This window comes from Podarcis erhardii (genome assembly GCF_964252035.2).
Source record: "Podarcis erhardii genome assembly, chromosome: 6".
NCBI lineage: Eukaryota > Metazoa > Chordata > Lepidosauria > Squamata > Lacertidae > Podarcis > Podarcis erhardii.
This window is the reverse complement of record NC_138510.1, coordinates 65,071,551-65,089,919: the sequence shown is the minus strand read 5'-3', so window position 1 is coordinate 65,089,919 and position 18,369 is coordinate 65,071,551. Positions and strand designations below refer to the sequence as shown.

Here is an 18,369-nt window from a genome sequence, read left to right as displayed (position 1 = left end):
TATTCAGTATCCTCTCGCTCTCGCTTATTCCTCCATCGGCACCCTTTGCAGTAGCAGTCTTTTGTACAAGGTACACCCATTTTACCTGCAGTTATTGTTTCTGATGATATTTTTCAACTGGACTGATGACTGCTTCCTCAAGCTGGCAAGTTACGCTGCTTGTGCGGTAGTGCTATGCTGGCCTCTGAAGCCTGTCACTTCTGTCAATATTGGAGTGGCAGCAGTATTGACCTTGGCTGGAGCCAAATGTTGCTGCTCTCAAGGCTGCAGAGCAAATTCTACCAGCATTACAATCCTAGAGGCAGATCAAAATTTGAAGGCTGGGAAAAACCCTAATGTGCAGAGTTGAAGTGCACCATGTTCATTATTTGCTTCCCTCATTCAATGAAGTTCAGAATTAAATGTGCCACCAGGACCCCATTCTGCACTGTACATTCACAGGAGTATCATACCACTTAAAATAGTCATGGCTTCCCCCAAGAATCCTGGGACCTGGTGTTTGTCAACAGCGCCGAGAGTTGTTAGGAAACACCCACCCACCCCTGAGATATAATTCCCTGGTTATGGGATTGTTACATCACTTTGGAAACTGTAGCTCTGCAGGTCTCTGCCTATTCCCACAACCCCCACCCAGTGTAAAGGGCTTTGGATTGCTCTGTAAAAACCCCATACCAACCTTCAGAGTTTTAAGAGATGCTTTGAATTCTGAGGTATGACATCCACTTCATAGGCTTCATTGCAAACAGTGTCATGCAATCCATCCTATTTGTAGATAGAGAAACTGGGAGAGCCAGCAGTTCCTCAGGTGTTGGGCTTACCATCAGCATTGTGCTCCTCAGAGCAAGGGCTAATTCAGAAGACATTCACCTTTTATACAATATTTTCCTGTCTTTTGTTGTTGTTGTTGTTGCTGCTGCCATTGAAACTGGCAATACCAACAACTTGCATATTGGCAGCTTGGACACATTTCACACCCTCCATAATTCCCCATACCTGCTTCCATTCCAGTGCATTGTCAGGGGGATATAGTGGGGAATATTCATAAAATATTCTGCATAGGAACATAGGTAGCTGCCTTATACTGAGACAGACCATTTGTTGTTGTTTAGTCATTTAGTCGTGTCCGACTCTTCATGACCCCATGGACCAGAGCACGCCAGGCACTCCTGGCTTCCACTGCCTCCTGCAGTTTGGCCAAACTCATGTTTGTAGCTTCAAGAACACTGTCCAACCATCTTGTCCTCTGTCGTCCCCTTCTCCTTGTGCCCTCAATCTTTCCCAACATCAGGGTCTTTTCCAGGGAGTCTTCTCTTCTCATGAGGTGGCCAAAGTATTGGAGCCTCAGCTTCAGGATCTGTCCTCCAGTGAGCACTCAGGGCTGATTTCCTTAAGAATGGATAGGTTTGATCTTCTTGCAGTCCATGGGACTCTCAAGAGTCTCCTCCAGACCATAGGCCCATCTATCTCAGTACTGTCTGCACTGGCTAGCAGTGGTTTTCCGGGTTTCAGACAGGGTTCTCTCCCAGCCCTACCTGGAAATAATAGGGATTGAACCATGGACCATCTACAACATGGGTAGGCAAACTAAGGCCCAGGGGCCGGATCTGGCCCAATTGCCTTCTCAATCCGGCCCATGGATAGTCCAGGAATCAGCGTGTTTTTACATGAGTAGAATGTGTGCTTTTATTTAAAATGCATCTCTGAGTTATTTGTGGGGCATAGGAATGCGTTCTCTCTTTTTTTCAAAATTTAGTCCGGCCCCCCACAAGGTCTGAGGGACAGTGGACCGGCCCCCTGCTGAAAAAGTTTGCTGACCCCTGGTCTACATGCACGGCTCATGCTCTGCCACTGAAGCGTGGCCTTTTCCTAAAGTTGCCTTCTTTTTCTAGGGCCGTGGGTGGGTGGGTTCTTTTAAGAGAAAAATATCACAAATGGAGATCGAAATTAATGGATTACGCGGAACTGGACAGATTGACAGGGAGGATTCGCAACCGACGAGACCAAAGATTCACTGAGGACTGGAGTAAATTTACAGAATATATTAAAAATATTTGTGATAATGATATAACGTTTGTAAGTTTTCAAGAAGCTCTGTAAGAAGATTTGGTAGAAATATTGTTTAAACAACATGGTAAGTAAAGATATATATAGTGCAATATAAATTAAGAAATGTGAAGATTTGTGATAATTACGGGAAATTATCAGACATGTTGATGGAAGTCTAAAAGAAAAAAAAATATGTGATGAGTTTTTGATGTTTAATGATGTTACAAATTTGTCGTTATTGGAAAATTAATAAAAATCATATAAAAAAAAGAGAGAGAGAGAGAGAGAAATATCACATTTCCCCCACAGAAAAATACCATCTGAGGAATTTTGGATCCAAGCATATTTTTTGCTTTTTCCACACACACACACACACACACACACACACACACACAAACACACCCCCATCTGCTGCAATTTAATGCAATGCAGTGCTACGAAACTCACTTGCGGCTTCTCAGTAGGAACCTGATTCCAGTATAACATAGCAAAGTGGATTCAAATACTGCTGCAACGGCATATGAAAACAGAGCATTTTTTACTAGGCCACACTACTTTCAAGCAATGCAAAATGCAGCTTTTATTCCGTTCTGGCTGGTAACATATGCTTCATTTCAAATTGATAGTAAATAATATTTTCATAGAAATTCATTCGCCCTAGCAGAATGTAACAGCAGCCAACCACATAAACAGGAACAGCTGGCTCTTTAGCAGAAGCTTACCTTTCATAATATATTCCTTCCAAGTGAAACAGAAAAGGAGGAAACAGCATCACTCCACTGTATTTTGTTGTATCCTATTAATTGATTTCCCTGCCTCTGCCTTTCCTCATTTTTAATTATGATTTGGCAGGCATATTTTGGTGTGGTTTTTTGCATTGGTGCTCCCATTTATGCTTTGAAACACTTGAAATAAGGTCCCAGTCCTGTGCTGGGAGTAGATATGGGGGAGAAATTCAAATAACATTTAAAGCCAAATCTATCAAATTCACACCTTCCGAAACTGCATGAAAGCTGCACTTACTTGAATTTTTTGATGCAGTCTTCTGAGCAATGTTTACAAAAATGCATATATTAGGGGAAAGTGTGCATAAAAATGAAAATAACATTAAAATGCATATTAGGCACACACGCTTGCAAAAAAAATGTGCACATTAGTCAAAATTGCTTACAGAAATATTCTTCTTGGAAGAAATTCACTCTAGAATGCTGGTGGATTTTCATGCAGGATTTTCCTTTGGAAGTGAATGTAAGTATGCAAAAATAAGAAAGCGAGATAACCAAAATGGACAGATTCATCCCTACTGAGGTAGGGGATTGTGCTTCTGACTGGCTTGGGGAGGGAGGCATGATGCTCTGACGGGGTCCAAGAGCCCTTTCACCACCTTCCCTAAGCCTGAGGCACAATGTCACACACACAACATCTGCCCCTCCTCGCCCTCGCAAGCCAGTGCCTCTGGCCCTAACTGTTCCCCTATGAAAAACTTCACCACACACCACTGCTGAGCCCCACCTCTTGTGCATCAGTGTGGTGTACATTGGCTGAAGCCACACCAGGAAATATTGGCATGGTTGCAAAGGCCTGCTGTCACCAGAGCCCTTTGAGTCCAGCAGCTGAGCAGGAATTCTCTTGGCCTGTGCCTTGATTTTGAATGCAGGCACGTACAGTACAGGCTTGTATACACATTTAACCCTGGACTAGAACACAATGGATATCGGAGCTGTTAACAGAACATTGCAATTCAGAAGCTTTAGTCAAAACGAAATGCCTTTCCACAGCAAATATTTGAAACGCGTGTCAGCTTTTTTTCTAGGTAAGGCGGAACCTTATGTTTTGTAAAAGTCAATATGAACTGAAGCATAATGGTGAATTTTCATCTATCCTGCTAGAGGGCTGTTCAACTCAATTGCAAAATGGGCATAGATTTATTTGATGTATGCCAAGGTTAGGTAACTCTAATCAATTATAAAGAGACCGTGTATATCGCTTCTTGTGGTAGTCATTGTTACAGTATTGCTACCTTATGTGAGGCTGTGCAATGTGCAGTTGTTTTCATCACATGGGAGAAGGGGTGAAAGATGTAATCGTTTGTCACCTTGATTTCAGGAATAGTTCTGTCAGCAGTTTCCTGCAACAAGCTGGTTGTTTTTACCTGAATAGAGCTTCAATCAGCTCCAATGAAATTTCCTGTACACTCTTTTTAATCTCTCTCTCCCTCTCCCCTTTAATTTCAGCCAAACCATTTGAAAGTGGACAGTATTTGGACATCTATGGAATTACCAGAGACCAAGCTGGGGAATATGAATGCAGTGCTGAAAACGACGTCTCAGTCCCAGATGTGAAAAAAGTAAAAGTCACAGTAAACTGTAAGTTGCATGTGTTTTGGAGGGGGGGGAATATTTGAAATGAAAGAGGTTGGTGAAAAACAGCGTGATGTAGAAGATGCATTCAGGTAGCTGTCAAATAGTGGTTATCTGTGATGTTAGCTGCGAGAGATTAGCACCATGGCAGCAGGTTCTGTGCAAAAGCAACCATACTCATGATGGAAGCCTTTCTCATCAGACCAAGAGCTTTGTTCTTTCCTGGCAATCAGAAGGACTGATGTTTCATGCTGCTGCTCCTTTCTGTGACTGAAAAGGGGGTTTGACACCTGAGCATACAATCCCTGGTAGCATACCTGACTAGGTCTCAGTCTCAGACCTGGGCTCAACTCCTCAAATCCTGGGAAACTCTGTAAATGGTCAGTAGATTGTCCACTACTTTAGTGCATTGTGTTTTTGACATGACAAGCTTTATTTGTGCCGATTGGGTCCCGCCCTGGTTCCAAAGACAGTGAGGTAAGCAGGAAGGTTTTGCCCCTTCCCTACTGAGCTCAAGACCAGGCTTCCTCAACTTCAGCCTTCCAGATGTTTTGAGACCACAATTCCCATCATCCCTGGCCACTGGACCTGCTAGCAAGGGATCATGGGAGTTGTAGGCCAAAAACATCTGGAGGGCCGAGGTTGAGGAAGCCTGCTCAAGACAGATCCCTTTAAGTGAGTGGTGCCCTTCACAGCTGTAGGGCTATGTTAAAGATGCACATTGTACCACCTGGAGGCCCCTGCAGCATATGGGCTCTTCTCCTGGTACTCCAATTCATGTCACAGTGGGCACTTCACTAGACTAAATTTATTATTCGTATGTTCCAGAATACGATTTGCAATTCCATTCAGACTAACAAAATCATCATTTGGGTGCTTGGTGCTGCCTTGGATTGCTGCATTCCAGGTAGGGCTTTTACATTATGCCCATACTGTGAGTTTTTCAGAGATACCATACCAGGCTGAATGGACCCTTGATCACATCTCAGAAGGGCAGCTTTTAAAAAAAAAATCTGTGTCCTTATAAACATCAGGGGTACCTAAGTAAGTTTCTCTCCTTGCTGAGCTCTCCAGTTCCTTATAACATACAACTTTAGTTTTTCTGCAAGGTGGACACTGGAAAGTTATTTTGGAAACAGGAACTAGGTCTGTTTTTTTAAACTTCTCAGACACATGGTTTCAAGACTTCTGTTGCTTGGGGCTTTCTCTCAAATACCACTGTATTATTTCTTGTCCTTCTTTCATAGACAGTGTCACCTCCCATGTTGCTATAACTTAGTTTCAGTTCCTGGGCTTCTATTCAAAGGTTTGTATTGTGTGTAATATGCTTTCAACACTATTATTAAATAAGGAAAACAATAAATAGCAATCCCAAGATGACATTGGCATTAGAAAAATGTGCTGAAGAAGTGAAGGATATTCTTAGAAGGCTTTTTCAAGAGGCAGTTGTCTGTCTCTACCTAGCAGCTCCTCACCTAGCCATTTCATGTGAAATGCAGAAATACTGTCAACATCTGTTCCCTACTACAAGCAATGATTCATTCTGACTAGGCAGAAGAAGAACATTCAGCAGCATTTAAGGCTAAAGCTTACTTGTATTGGGAGAGCATATGCTCTCTACAGCTATAAAAACTACTGGTTGTATCTGATTTTCATTGGACTTTAAATGTAACATTAAGCACAACTAGAAGTTTAAAGCTGCAAAAGTGCTAACTTGGCTTTGGGAAGCAGGGGGAAAGGACTCTAGGACTCTGTCACAGCCATCACAGCTCTATCCCAAAGCCCAGCTTTGGGAAGGCAGCACAAGGGCTGGGGGTGAGTGTCAAATGTTGCTGAGGACCATGAAAAAAGGCCTCAAGCGCCATATGCAGCCACTCAAGCTGCAAGTTGGACCACCCTGCTATAGTATGATCTATGGTGAAGTAACAAATTCTGAGCATCCAGCTGCTATGTATTATGTTCTTGAGAGCAATTGCCTACTATTGTTAAGTGATTGTTGAACCTCTGAACTGGATCTGATTCTCTAAAATAGATGTTACCAAACTGTGGTCTGTGGACTATCAGTGGTCCATGAGCTTCATACAGGTGGTCCATGGCATGTCTGGCTAACTCAGCAGTTAGTGGAGACGCACTCCATTGTCTCTCAAAACAGATAGATGCCAACCATGTTTCTTATATTGTATTTTACTGCATTGCAATTTGAATTCTGTGGAATGCAAACTGCAATACAATGAAATGCAATATAAGAATTAAAGGAAGCAAAAACAAATGCAATAAAAATCATACAGCATCTAGCACAGCACACTGCAATGGCTACAGCATGCAGGAAATAATCGAGTCATCATTACCAAGGCCATTAGCAATTTTCAAAAGATCTGCAGGGGATGACTTGTGCTTTGTGCTTTAAAGCATAGCTGGTGGTCTGTAAACACCTCAGAATGCTCTGCTTTGCTGGCAAGTATATCATACTACTAGCAATGGGCTATCTCTGAGGATTCTTTTGGTCAAACTTGTTTCTTGATTATTGCCTGAAGCTGGAATAGGAGCACTGGAATCCTCCTTAGATTGCCTTGAGCTGCCTCTGTGTAATGCAACTCTATGTTGGATGCACAGCCTGCATAAATCGAGTGGTTAGTACAGTATAGTGCCTCCTTATTTTCTGTTTGAATAATCCACAGCAGTATTAATGCAGACCATTTTTCATATCCTCCTTCCTCTTCTGTGAAGTCTGTGCAAATTTGCTAGCCGTCCAACATGCTTAGAGTTCCTCTGTATTCAGAAGCTGACTACCTTTGATTATCACAAAAATAATAATTAATATTTCTCACTTGTGAGCGTCCAAGAAACATTGCTGGCCACTTTGGGGGGTGCAGTACTGGGCTGTAGTATTCTTGCTTAAATTCTCAGAAGATGGATATTGGCATATTTAGTCTTCATAGCAGACACATTGATCTCAAACCTCTTGAAACAGTCTAAGCTTCCATTAAAAACATGAAGTTCTATCGATTCAATTTCATCTTTTTCTTTTGAATGCTTGCTATTGTAACAAATAAATTCCTCAGTATTTTTATGCACACAATCCCACCCAGAATCTCAGATCTGTTCAGCTATTTGTTGGTGCAGAGGTGGGGCCTCTTAATGAAAACTATTTGAGTATCCCTTCCCCCTCTCCTCACTGAATATAAAAACTCCTGGTCTCTAAGAAGCTGATCAAATATATTCCAGTGTCTTCCATCCATTTTCTCTCTTTGCTTCTTTTACTCATATTGGAAAACAAAATCTCATACAGTTTGGCAGAAGAGTCTCATAACAGCACAGCATATTGTGTGTTCAGGTCTTGCACTTAAATCACAGTATATTGCTACTTGTATACCTCTGGTTCTCTGACACTGGAGAGTAAACTTTATTGCCTTGCCTGCTAGATGAAAAGAAGACTTTGAGTAAACTGCTGTATTAACAAGGGGAGAGAGTCCAACTGGGGGGAAAGATCATAGTCACTTGGTCCTTTGATGTGGAAATTGTGTATCATTTGCCACTCAGCTTCCTTTGGACACATTGAATAGGATTCTGATTTCATCTACACTGCTGTAAATCTGGAGTAACTGTCTAGAAATCAATGAAGTTACACCAGATTTATGGCAGCATAGCAAAGTCCAATTTGTCCTAATGGCCTTGGTTCTACAATTGTAATTAAAGTAGCGGTAAATATTGATGGATGGTTGAGAGTCTACGTGTAAGCCATGATTCACTGACGAAGCTTCAACCAGCAGCAACTCCTGCAAGAGAGACATTGTGATCTCTGTATCATGCAAATGAGCATATGCCTGGCAAGAGAGTTAACTCATTAGGGTGGAGCAGCCATTACACCCACCAGATGTGCATTTAGCAGAACAGCTGCAGGCAGAAAAAAGCAGCTCAGAGTCGGAGAAATGATTTGTGGGTGTGTCTGCGTGTTCATTTTCAATGGATGTGTTTGTTTTCATGTTTGGAAACAAATTCCTATAATACCCCTAATCTACTTCATTGTTTTCGATGAGTCTAATTCTGAAAGTCATATTGCTAAAACTTGTGTGGTGGGGTATATTCCTGTATACTTAGCCCTTTGACACTCAGTTTATTTGATGGTGGTTGGGATAGACTGATTCTTGTTTTTTATTGTACTCATGGAATTGAACATGGATTGTCATTTGAGTTGTCTTCATTAGGAGGTAAGTTGTTGAACGTTTGTTATGGGGACATGCTGGACTTCTTGTTTCTATGCCAATGAGATCCCTGGCTGCACCAGATGGTGCTTCTGGAATGGTACCCAAAGGGACTGTCAGGTGGCAGGCAGACCTGGAAATAGTGAAGATGCTGACTGGCCCCAGGGTAGCAGAGGAAAAGCAGCCCAAGCTAGCTCTCCAAAGGAGAATGTGAAGGGTGGAAGGGAGCATGTTGTGTGAGAGGGCATATTGGCACCCCTCCCACAATATGGTTCTCCTGGGCTCCAGGAAGAGAGGCTGCCAGGGAGGAATAGACTAACAGTACAAGAAAAAGAACTGTTCTGTTTCACCTGCCTCTGGATTCCCTGCTTCTTCAGTTCATTCATAGACTTGCTTGAACCTCATAGTCAAGCCAGACACCATAATGCAGGCATGGCCAAACTTGGCCCTCCAGCTGTTTTGGGACTACAACTCCCATCATCCCTAGCTATCAGGACCAATGGTCTGGGGTAATAGGAATTGTAGTCCCAAAACAGCTGGAGGGCCCATTTTGGGCATGCCTGCCATAATGCTATTGTCATTTTAGCAAACTACCAGTATATCTAATTTTATTCAGTTCTTCTTTCAAATGACATTCCAGGCACCAAGTGACTTTTCTGATGGGCTTTATTCAAGGGAAACTCTTTGTCAAGTATTCTGAAACATACCTTGGGAGACTTCCCATTAGCAGCAATTGCCTCCAACCCTATTTCTTCCCACGGTTTACCATCTACTATGTCCAACCATGGGACACTATGGCGTATATCTAGTGTTAATCCTATGTGGAGTAGACTCATTGAAATTAATGAACATTACTAACTTGGGTCTATTTAATTTCGGTAGGACTACTCTGAGTAGGGCTTCATTGGATACAGATCCCAGTTTATAAAAAGAGGGAGGAATAAGCAGTGCCAACATTACCCATTAGACAGGAGGGAAGATTTGCAGAAACCAAAGTAGGATTAATGTATAGTGGGGTGCCATCTTTGCAATATAAAGCCTGCTTTTGCATATAAGTATTAATGATTTCTAATCATCAGATAATACAGTGGGACCTCGGGTTAAGAATTTAATTTGTTCTGGAGGTCCGTTCTTAACCTGAAACTGTTCTTAACCTGAGGTACCACTTTAGCTAATGGGGCCTCCTGCTGCCGCTGCACTGCCACAGTACAATTTCTTTTCTCATCCTAAAGCAAAGTTCTTAACCCAAGGTACTATTTCTGGGTTGGCGGTGTTTGTAACCTGAAGCGTCTGTAACCCGAGGTACCACTGTACTTGCAGTTTAGATCTTGCTGAATCTGGAATTATTATACTCCACATTGGCTTGGTTAGCATATAACATGATGCAATGGTTTAATAAACCATAGGTTAGTTTGATTATCCAAACCTGGTCCAGTGTCTTAACCATGGTTTAGTGATACTAGCAAACCAACACTCATGAGTCATGATTTGTTGTTGGTTTATAAACCTTGGCTTATGTTAACAATGGATTAGGGTTATGTGCAAACATAGCTACACGATCACTTTGTAAGGAAACTTGGTATTATTGTATCCATACTACAAGTAAGGTTGCTGAGGTAAGTGACGAAGACTTAACCAAGGGCTTTCTGGTCATATTCTGAGCTGCTATGCCTACACCACCACGTGTGTGCACGGTAACAGTAAAAATATTTCAGAAGTTGCAGGAACTACAGGACCAGCAAATGCAGAGAGAACAGCAGGAGGAAAATAGCAGGAGTGGCCCTTTTAGGCCTAAATTAGATAAACAGGAGATGAGGAAGCAAAACCTTATAGGCCATACCATTTCTGCATGATTTTTTGTTATTACCAATTTAAAAGGGGGAAAGATGTCCGGACTAAGATGCAGTTGATAATTTCCTATCATTTCAAGATTTTGCTCTGTACTGTACAATATTGTTAAGATGCATGAGAAGCTACACTGCTGAAACACAAGGCATATTTTTTAAAATATTGAATATTCATTTCATGTAGTAAACAGCTGCTTAGCCATCCAAATGTATGCAAGAAAAATTATCCATTTTAAATTGCTTTTCAAATTTGAAGTTTTGTGGATGGATTGCTTTAAATGAGACATAAACAAGGTCTGTGAGTGCTCTTGTAGCATAAATAGTATTATTCTTCCCTACATCTACTTTTATTGCATAAATTATGTTTTCTCGAAAAATAAATGTGTCGTATGCTCTTTTAATGGTGACCTTAGAAAACATGGTAAGTGTGTGGGGTGTTTCAGAGAGAGAGCGAGAGAACGTTTTAGAAGCATTGTGAAGTTGCTAGTTTCTCCATGTGAGAATACTATTCCAAACTGAGTTAAGACAGATAAGACTTAATACCGTTTTATTTTCCCAGTGGTTTTTTTATCATTTTCTATCAGGGAACTGCCATCAGTTCAGAGGCGAGAGGTGGAAGGGCAGTTGTGTTACAGGGAACCTCCAAAAATCTTGCAAAGCAGTTCCTCCTCTGGCGAGGAGGGAAGCCCCACCTCCAGAGGAGAGGAGGTGGTGGGACGAGGGGATGCTAGGGAGAGCCTCAACACCAAGCCTGAGCAAACCGGAGAGGAGGGCAGTACCCCTTTTCCAATGCCCATTCTGTGCAGTAGGTTTAGGCGCAGGGAAGGGGAGGGAGGAGAAGGTTGGGGGTCACGCGACTGTTATGCTGGGGGAGGTACAAGGACCACCCACTCCCAGATTCTGCTAGCGACTGAGCCAGACATGAACTTGCGACGCTCTTCACTGTAAATAGTTTGCACTAATAATAAAGCTGGAAAAGACAGGTCGGAGTCTTGCCTGTTTGCTCTCAAGCAACCACACCAGCACCTGACATTTTCTATTATATTTTATAAAGCAAATGCTGATTTGTAGATGATAATCTTAACCCCTGTTAGGTCATGTATTAACTAGATTTTAATATTTTACCAGAAAACTGGCTGGTTGGTTGTACCTACAGCTGTTTCGCTAGGTCTTCAGACTTGTAGACAAAGGGCTTTTTTTAAATAGTGAAATTAGAAGATTAATTTCTCCTATTCCTAGCAGCAGTATCATTCTGAAAATTGTAAGTAAGTGTAGGCACCAGTGTGGCTGGAAAGAAGTCAGAAGGCTGTGGGGAGGGGGAGGAGAATCTCTCTGCAAAGTTCAGGCTTCCTATCAGCTTGCTGCTTCTGTGCCAGTTCACCATGGAAATATGAGCTAGGCTTTGTTTCTTTGGTGATCTGGCACAGGAACAGCAAATGTGGCTGGAAGGAAGTCAGAACAATACTACAGTGGATGGAGAACCTTCTTTTAAAGTGTGAAAAGGGGAAAACATACCTCAGTCACCTCAACTGTAAAAGTATTTTTATGAGGTTCAGTTATATTTGATGGTGTCTTTCTGGCTTCGTTTTTTAAATAAATAAGATATTTTGTGTGTGTGTGTGCGTTTTGTAACTTATACTTTACATTTCATAGTAAACTGAAACAAGCTGCTGTCATCCTGCCCTTGAGATTGCCTGAGGCCTTTGCTCTTCCTTCAACTTTGTCCAAACTATGTATGTCCTAGAGATGTACCACCTCTGTGGAATGTTTTGCTTCTGTGGCTGAAAATAATTGGTTACCAAATGTAGAATAATTTTGTGGCATCTGTTGTCCACTGTGAGAACAAGATGCTGGGCTAGATGGATTATTTGGCCTGATCCAGTAGCCTTGTTCTTATGCTCTTATGTAACAGCACAGAATCTTGTTTTGTTATCATCTAAGTCAATAGGAATTCTGCAGAAAAACTGTGTTCTCACATTCAATTGTGTTTTAAATTCTGTGCCCTATAGTTGAGTTGGACATGCAACCTCACTCAGAAATACAGTATATATTGTTGTGCACCACCCCAATGCCCAAGCAGGGTGAGATCCCAGAGGTTCCAGGCACTTACTCAGGTTTCAAGTTCTTTTGGAATGAGGTGCATCGGAGATTGTGGTGTCTTTATGATGTCTGGTCCATTCACACATGTATGCAACCTCAGCCTATGATGGAGGGGTTCCCAGCATTAACAGCCTAAGGGGACCTATTCCAGCAGAAATCAGGCATGGCTCTGACTCTCTGCCTTCCCAGCCTGCTGTCTTCCTTCCAGCTTCTACCTTTTAGCTCACACAAGTCAACTGGGCTTTGTCTTTCCAACTACCAGTGAGTTGAGAGAGTGGAGCCCACCTATTTGTCATCTGACACAGATCTGCTTCCTTTTTTACCTTAACAACCCATTACCTCACCATGAAGCTAGCCAGGCTATTTCAGGAATTAGAAGGAACTCGGTATATAGCCTACCTCTCCCCCACAAACTCAAAAAAAAGTATGTTTCCTAAAATAAAGTAATAAACATTATATTTAAAAAAACCCACCTTAGAAATGTTCATAGCCAGAGAAAAGTAATTAAAAAGAAATATCCCTAACTATTTAAAACAAGAAGAGAAAATCTTTATTATCCTATAAAACACAACTGTCTCATCAGTAAAACACAGCACGTGAAGTATCGCCATAACACCTACTGCCATTAAATGGACAAAATCCACCGCAACCTCCATCCCTATAAAAATTAAGAAAATCTCTATGTAAGCAACTGCAGCAGCAAAAACCCCAACCCAAACTACTCTAATGTTACTTTTTCCTAGTTCTTCTGTATAGTATTTTGAGTAGAGATTAAAAATGGATCCACAGCAGCTCCCTTGCATGTTTGTGGATCTGTGTTTGTGTGTGGGTGTAACATCCCGCCCCCTGTATATGCCCTGTAGACCTGAGATCTTCATACCAGCAGAACTTTAGTTTAAGCTTCACAGGACATGGTAAATCTCAGTATCACCACATGGAGCCGGTTGCGGGGGGGGCATAAAAACTTTGCCGCATGAAAATGAGGGATAAAAGTCACCTTGTGCAGACTTCACTATAACCTTATTTTCACAGACAAGAATCAGAATTCTTTCAACAGAGAATGTTTGGGTTTAATTATTTATTTTTCTTGGATACTTTTGGGTGGTTGTTTTTTTGGGGGGAGGATTTTTTATTTTTTATTTTTTGCAGAGCAGCTTAACATATTAGCATTTCTTAGAAGTCTGTGTTGCTGTTGCTATGGCAGTTTGCATAATATTATCTATAATGCTCATTTCACTTTGAATTCAGACATACTGTACCAGTTGCTTGAACTTAATTATATATGTACTCTTAAACCTACTGTGGAAGAAATTAGGGGACTGTGGTGTGTGTTGTGGCTTTTGCTGTCGAGACGTATCATTCTTGCTTTAATCTTTTGGAAGGCATGTTCCATTGGAACGAGGGTGTGTTTTTTTTAAAAAAAAACATTAGAGAATGGTAAGAAGCCAGCTTGGATTTCTGGAATAAATTGCAGTACAAGATCCAAAACAGTGAACAAATGAAATCCTTCCCCCACCCCAGAAATGTTGAGTTCCCTTTCACAGTATTATCTAATGAGCAAATAGCACAAACAATTTTGGTACAATTATTGGAACTATGCAGTTGTTGTACACTATTTAACATTAATGAAAGCCTAATATGAAATGTATGCAGATTGAAATCTGCCACTTGTTAATCATCCTACTATATGCTTGCAAGTTGCCTACTGAACATAATCTGCCTTTTCTGTCTGATTCTCTACCAGTTGTGTGAAAATATCCTTTATGTTCTCAGCCACAGCATCGGGTTGGAATTTCAGTTGAGCTGTTCATGGACATAACTTGAATGGAGCTTGCCCAGTGTTAGGGAACTAGGTAAAGGTACCCCTGACCATTAGGTCCAGTCACGAATGACTCTGGGGTTGCGGCACTCATCTTGCTCTATAAGCCGAGGGAGCCGGCGTTTGTCCACAGACAGCTTCCGGGTCATGTGGCCAGCATGACTAAGCTGCTTCTGGTGAACCAGAGCAGTGCACGGAAATGTCGTTTACCTTCCTGCCGGAGCAGTACCTCTATTTCTACTTGCACTCTGACGTGCTTTCAAACTGCTGGTTGGCAGGAGCTGGGACCAAGCAATGGGAGCTCACCCTGTCGCGGGGATCCGAACCGCCAACTTTCTGATTGGCAAGCCCTAGGCTCTGTGGTTTAGACTTGCTAATCCCCATGCATGCAGTAGTACATACACAAAGGGACAAAATAATACTTTTCTCCCCACACTTCTACTAGTCTACTCATGTACTCTACACATTATGCCAATAAAGGCCGAATGAATGACTATACACTGCATGGAAATTGACCAGTTCTTGTACTATACATGCAAATCTTTCAAGCAAACAATGCAATCCTATTCATGTTTGTTCAGTGCAATTTACTCTTAAATGTATGTGCATAGGATTGCAGCCTGATTCACTGTTATGGGTGAGCTGATGCAATTTTCCTTCTTGAGCAATTTAGAAGTGATGCAAACAACTTCTGCTAGGAAGATACCCTCCCTAGTGAAACTGTGGAATAAAATGCAGCTGTAACTCTATGGAGCAATTGCACGTACTGCTTTGTTGATGCAGTAATGTCCATTGTCAGCTGGACTCCCTGTGTACAATATTGCCCTGATTAATTTACAATAAGGACTGTATGCACATTGAACCCAGCATTTGAAACAAAATCCTGCAATAATGAAATGCTGCAATTCACACAAATTGCATAAATATTGTCATTCAAATAAGCAGGAAGATATGCATTTTTATTGTTTTGCACGATTTATTATCTTTAATCTGAAGCCGTTCCAGAAATTTGGCATTCCCCCACTCCCCCCTCAACTGGAAATGAATTGAAGTTTAAGAAAGAGTGGATATAACTGATTAGTTGGATTGTGGGGTAAAAAATCAGTTGCCTGGGGAAAGAGAGAATAGTTCATGGTAAACGCTATACTATTTCACTGTCTGTTGTCATAGGAACATAGGAAGCTGCCTTATATGGAGTGATACCATTGTGCTATATTGCTCAATGTTGTCTATACTGACTGACAGCTTTTGTCATTTTTTCATATTTTTGAGACCTTTCCAGATTGCTATAAGGATTACAAAAAAGTTATTTTAAAAAAACAATGTTTATTCAATTGCCACATTTTGCACCATAGCCTCCGTTTTGGGCTTGCAGAAAAGTCCTGTTGCTGCATAAGACACACACAGCCCTGTATATTTCACTGCTTGTAAGCTGTGTAAATCAAGAGCCCCATTTTTTAAAAAAAGAATGAAGAATGAATCTTCTGAAACTGTCCAATATTCCACATGAGTAGTGTGAAAGAAAGTTAAAAGCCACACTAAAAATCTAAAAGGCCTTCACCATTCCACCATTCACATTTCTGTCCACAGACTATGTTGTGTTATCATGTAGAGCATGTCATTTTAAGACAGCAGTCTGTCAAGGTGAGCTGTCTTCTGCTTCCATGGAGATATTGAGCTGATCAGTTGCATAAGCTGAGTAGGACAAGGGATACGGCTTGGCTCCTGCTTGAAGCTAAGAAGATACTGATGGCATAACACTGCTGTTGTCACATAGAACATATAGCTTTCTATTCAAGTGGCAAGCTTTACAAGTCAATCAGAATGCCAGCAAACACATAATGTTTCTGCTGCTCTAAGGCATAAGAATAGATGCATTTTTCAGCACGAGTTCCAGGCAGTCACACTGAATAATTATGGGGAATTTGAAAATATGTTCAAAGGAATTATTTTAATTGCCTTCATCCACTGTTACGTTTCAAACAGAAAACATCAATGAATTTCTGACCTGTGCAATAAAAAGAATACTTCCCCAATGGTTGTGAAATACAGATTGGAGTAATCATTACCCCTAGGCTTTTCTGCTCTATGTTATTTCTTTGATGGCTAACTCTGACGACTTGCTGCGGAGTTTCTTTTTCTTTACTCGATGATCTGTCAAAGAATTGCAGGTGGTGTCTCAGGCAGGCAATCCTTTGTTTTTAGTTTGTACCAGACATCTGAAATGTCCAGAAATCTAGGCAGTGGTCACTTGTTTTCCTTCCAGAGCAATTAATTATTATTAAAAGGGAGGGGGGACAAGCAAGAGCACTGGTGTACACACACACACACACACACACACACACACAGTTTCTCCCCCAACAGACACCTTGTACTCAGCTATACAGCTGAAAATAAAACATTTTAAATGTGTTGTAAAGTGCAATATACAGATATGAAACTAGATGGCGACAATGAGTTATGCCAAATTCAATGTCTTTTTCAAAACGTTTTTTTGAAAAAGCATTTTCACAGCGTTTTTAATGTGTGTGTGGATTCCACCCTGAGCTGTTAATTTGGATATCAGCAAATATATAATTGTTGAGGGTTAAATTGATATTCAATAGCAACACTGCTAGCAATCATGAAAACACACACAAAAAGATTGCACTAAATTTGGGGTTCATTCCAACATCCTTCTAACATTCCTTAATTTTACAATATTTCTGTAGACAGTCTTTAAATTTCTTCCAATCTTCTTCTACCGACTCTTCTCCCTGGTCTCGGATTCTGCCAGTCATTTCCACCAGTTCCATGTACTCCATCACCTTTATCTGCCATTCTTCCCGGGTGGGTAAATCTTGTGTCTTCCAATACCTCGCGATGAGTATTCTTGCTGCTGTTGTCGCATACATAAAAAAAGTTCTATCCTTCTTTAACACCAATTGGCCGACCATGCCCAGGAGAAAGGCCTCTGGTTTCTTCAGGAAGGTATATTTAAATACCTTTTTCATTTCATTATAGATCATCTCCCAGAAAGCCTTAATCCTTGGGCATGTCCACCAAAGGTGAAAGAATGTACCTTCAGTTTCTTTACATTTCCAACATTTATTATCAGGCAAATGATATATTTTTGCGAGCTTGACTGGTGTCATGTACCACCTGTATATCATTTTCATAATATTCTCTCTTAAGGCATTACATGCCGTAAACTTCATACCTGTGGTCCATAACTGTTCCCAGTCAGCCAGCATAATGTTGTGTCCCACATCTTGTGCCCATTTTATCATAGCAGATTTCACCATTTCGTCCCGAGTATTCCATTTCAACAGCAAGTTATACATTCTTGACAGAGTCTGTTTTGGGATCTAACAGTTCTGTTTCCAATTTTGATTTTTCCACCTGGAAGCCAATTTTCTTGTCCAATTTGTATGCCTCCATTATTTGATAATAGTGAAGCCAATCTCGCACTTTGTCTTTTAGTTTTTCAAAGCTCTGCAATTTCAATTTATCTCCCTCTTGTTCCAAAATTTCCCACATTCCAGGGCATGTTTAAAGGCATGCAAGATCTCCAGTTACTAAAGCTAAGCAGGTCTGGTCAGTGCTTAGCAACCAAATGTATGCCACTTTGGATTCTGGGATGAGGAAAAAGCAGGATATAAATGTAAGAAAATGATTTTTAAAAATAAAAGATTATTGTGTTTTTGATTCAAAGCCAATCTGTACATCCAGAAAAGAATTGTCATATAGTTTTCCGTGGTCTGTTACCACTTCAAGATATAGGTGCAGAAGAATCACATGAATAAAATTTCCCCATGTTAAAAACAACAATCGAAACCATACAAAACTAACATCAAAAAGAGATGGCTAGACTTATTTCTCAGAATATTGTAGGCAAGTTCGTTTAATGTGACGGAGTATTCAAAGTGCTTTTTTCCTAAAAACAATATTTAAGGGTACTCTCATTTTGACTGAAGAAAACCACCATTTTATAGTTCAAATTGGGAAAAATTAAT

The 18,369-nt window shown here is 41.0% G+C and overlaps 1 protein-coding gene across 2 annotated transcripts in view; it reads left to right on the top strand.

The window, feature by feature from the left end:
• The window catches only part of NEGR1 (neuronal growth regulator 1), a 573,510-nt gene that overhangs the window by 438,391 nt on the left and 116,750 nt on the right, over positions 1 to 18,369 (top strand). For both annotated transcript variants that reach the window (XM_081866559.1, XM_081866558.1), the window contains exon 5: positions 4,281 to 4,412. In XM_081866559.1, the coding sequence (XP_081722685.1) occupies positions 4,281 to 4,412 (132 nt within the window). The remainder of the gene's footprint in view (positions 1 to 4,280; positions 4,413 to 18,369) is intronic.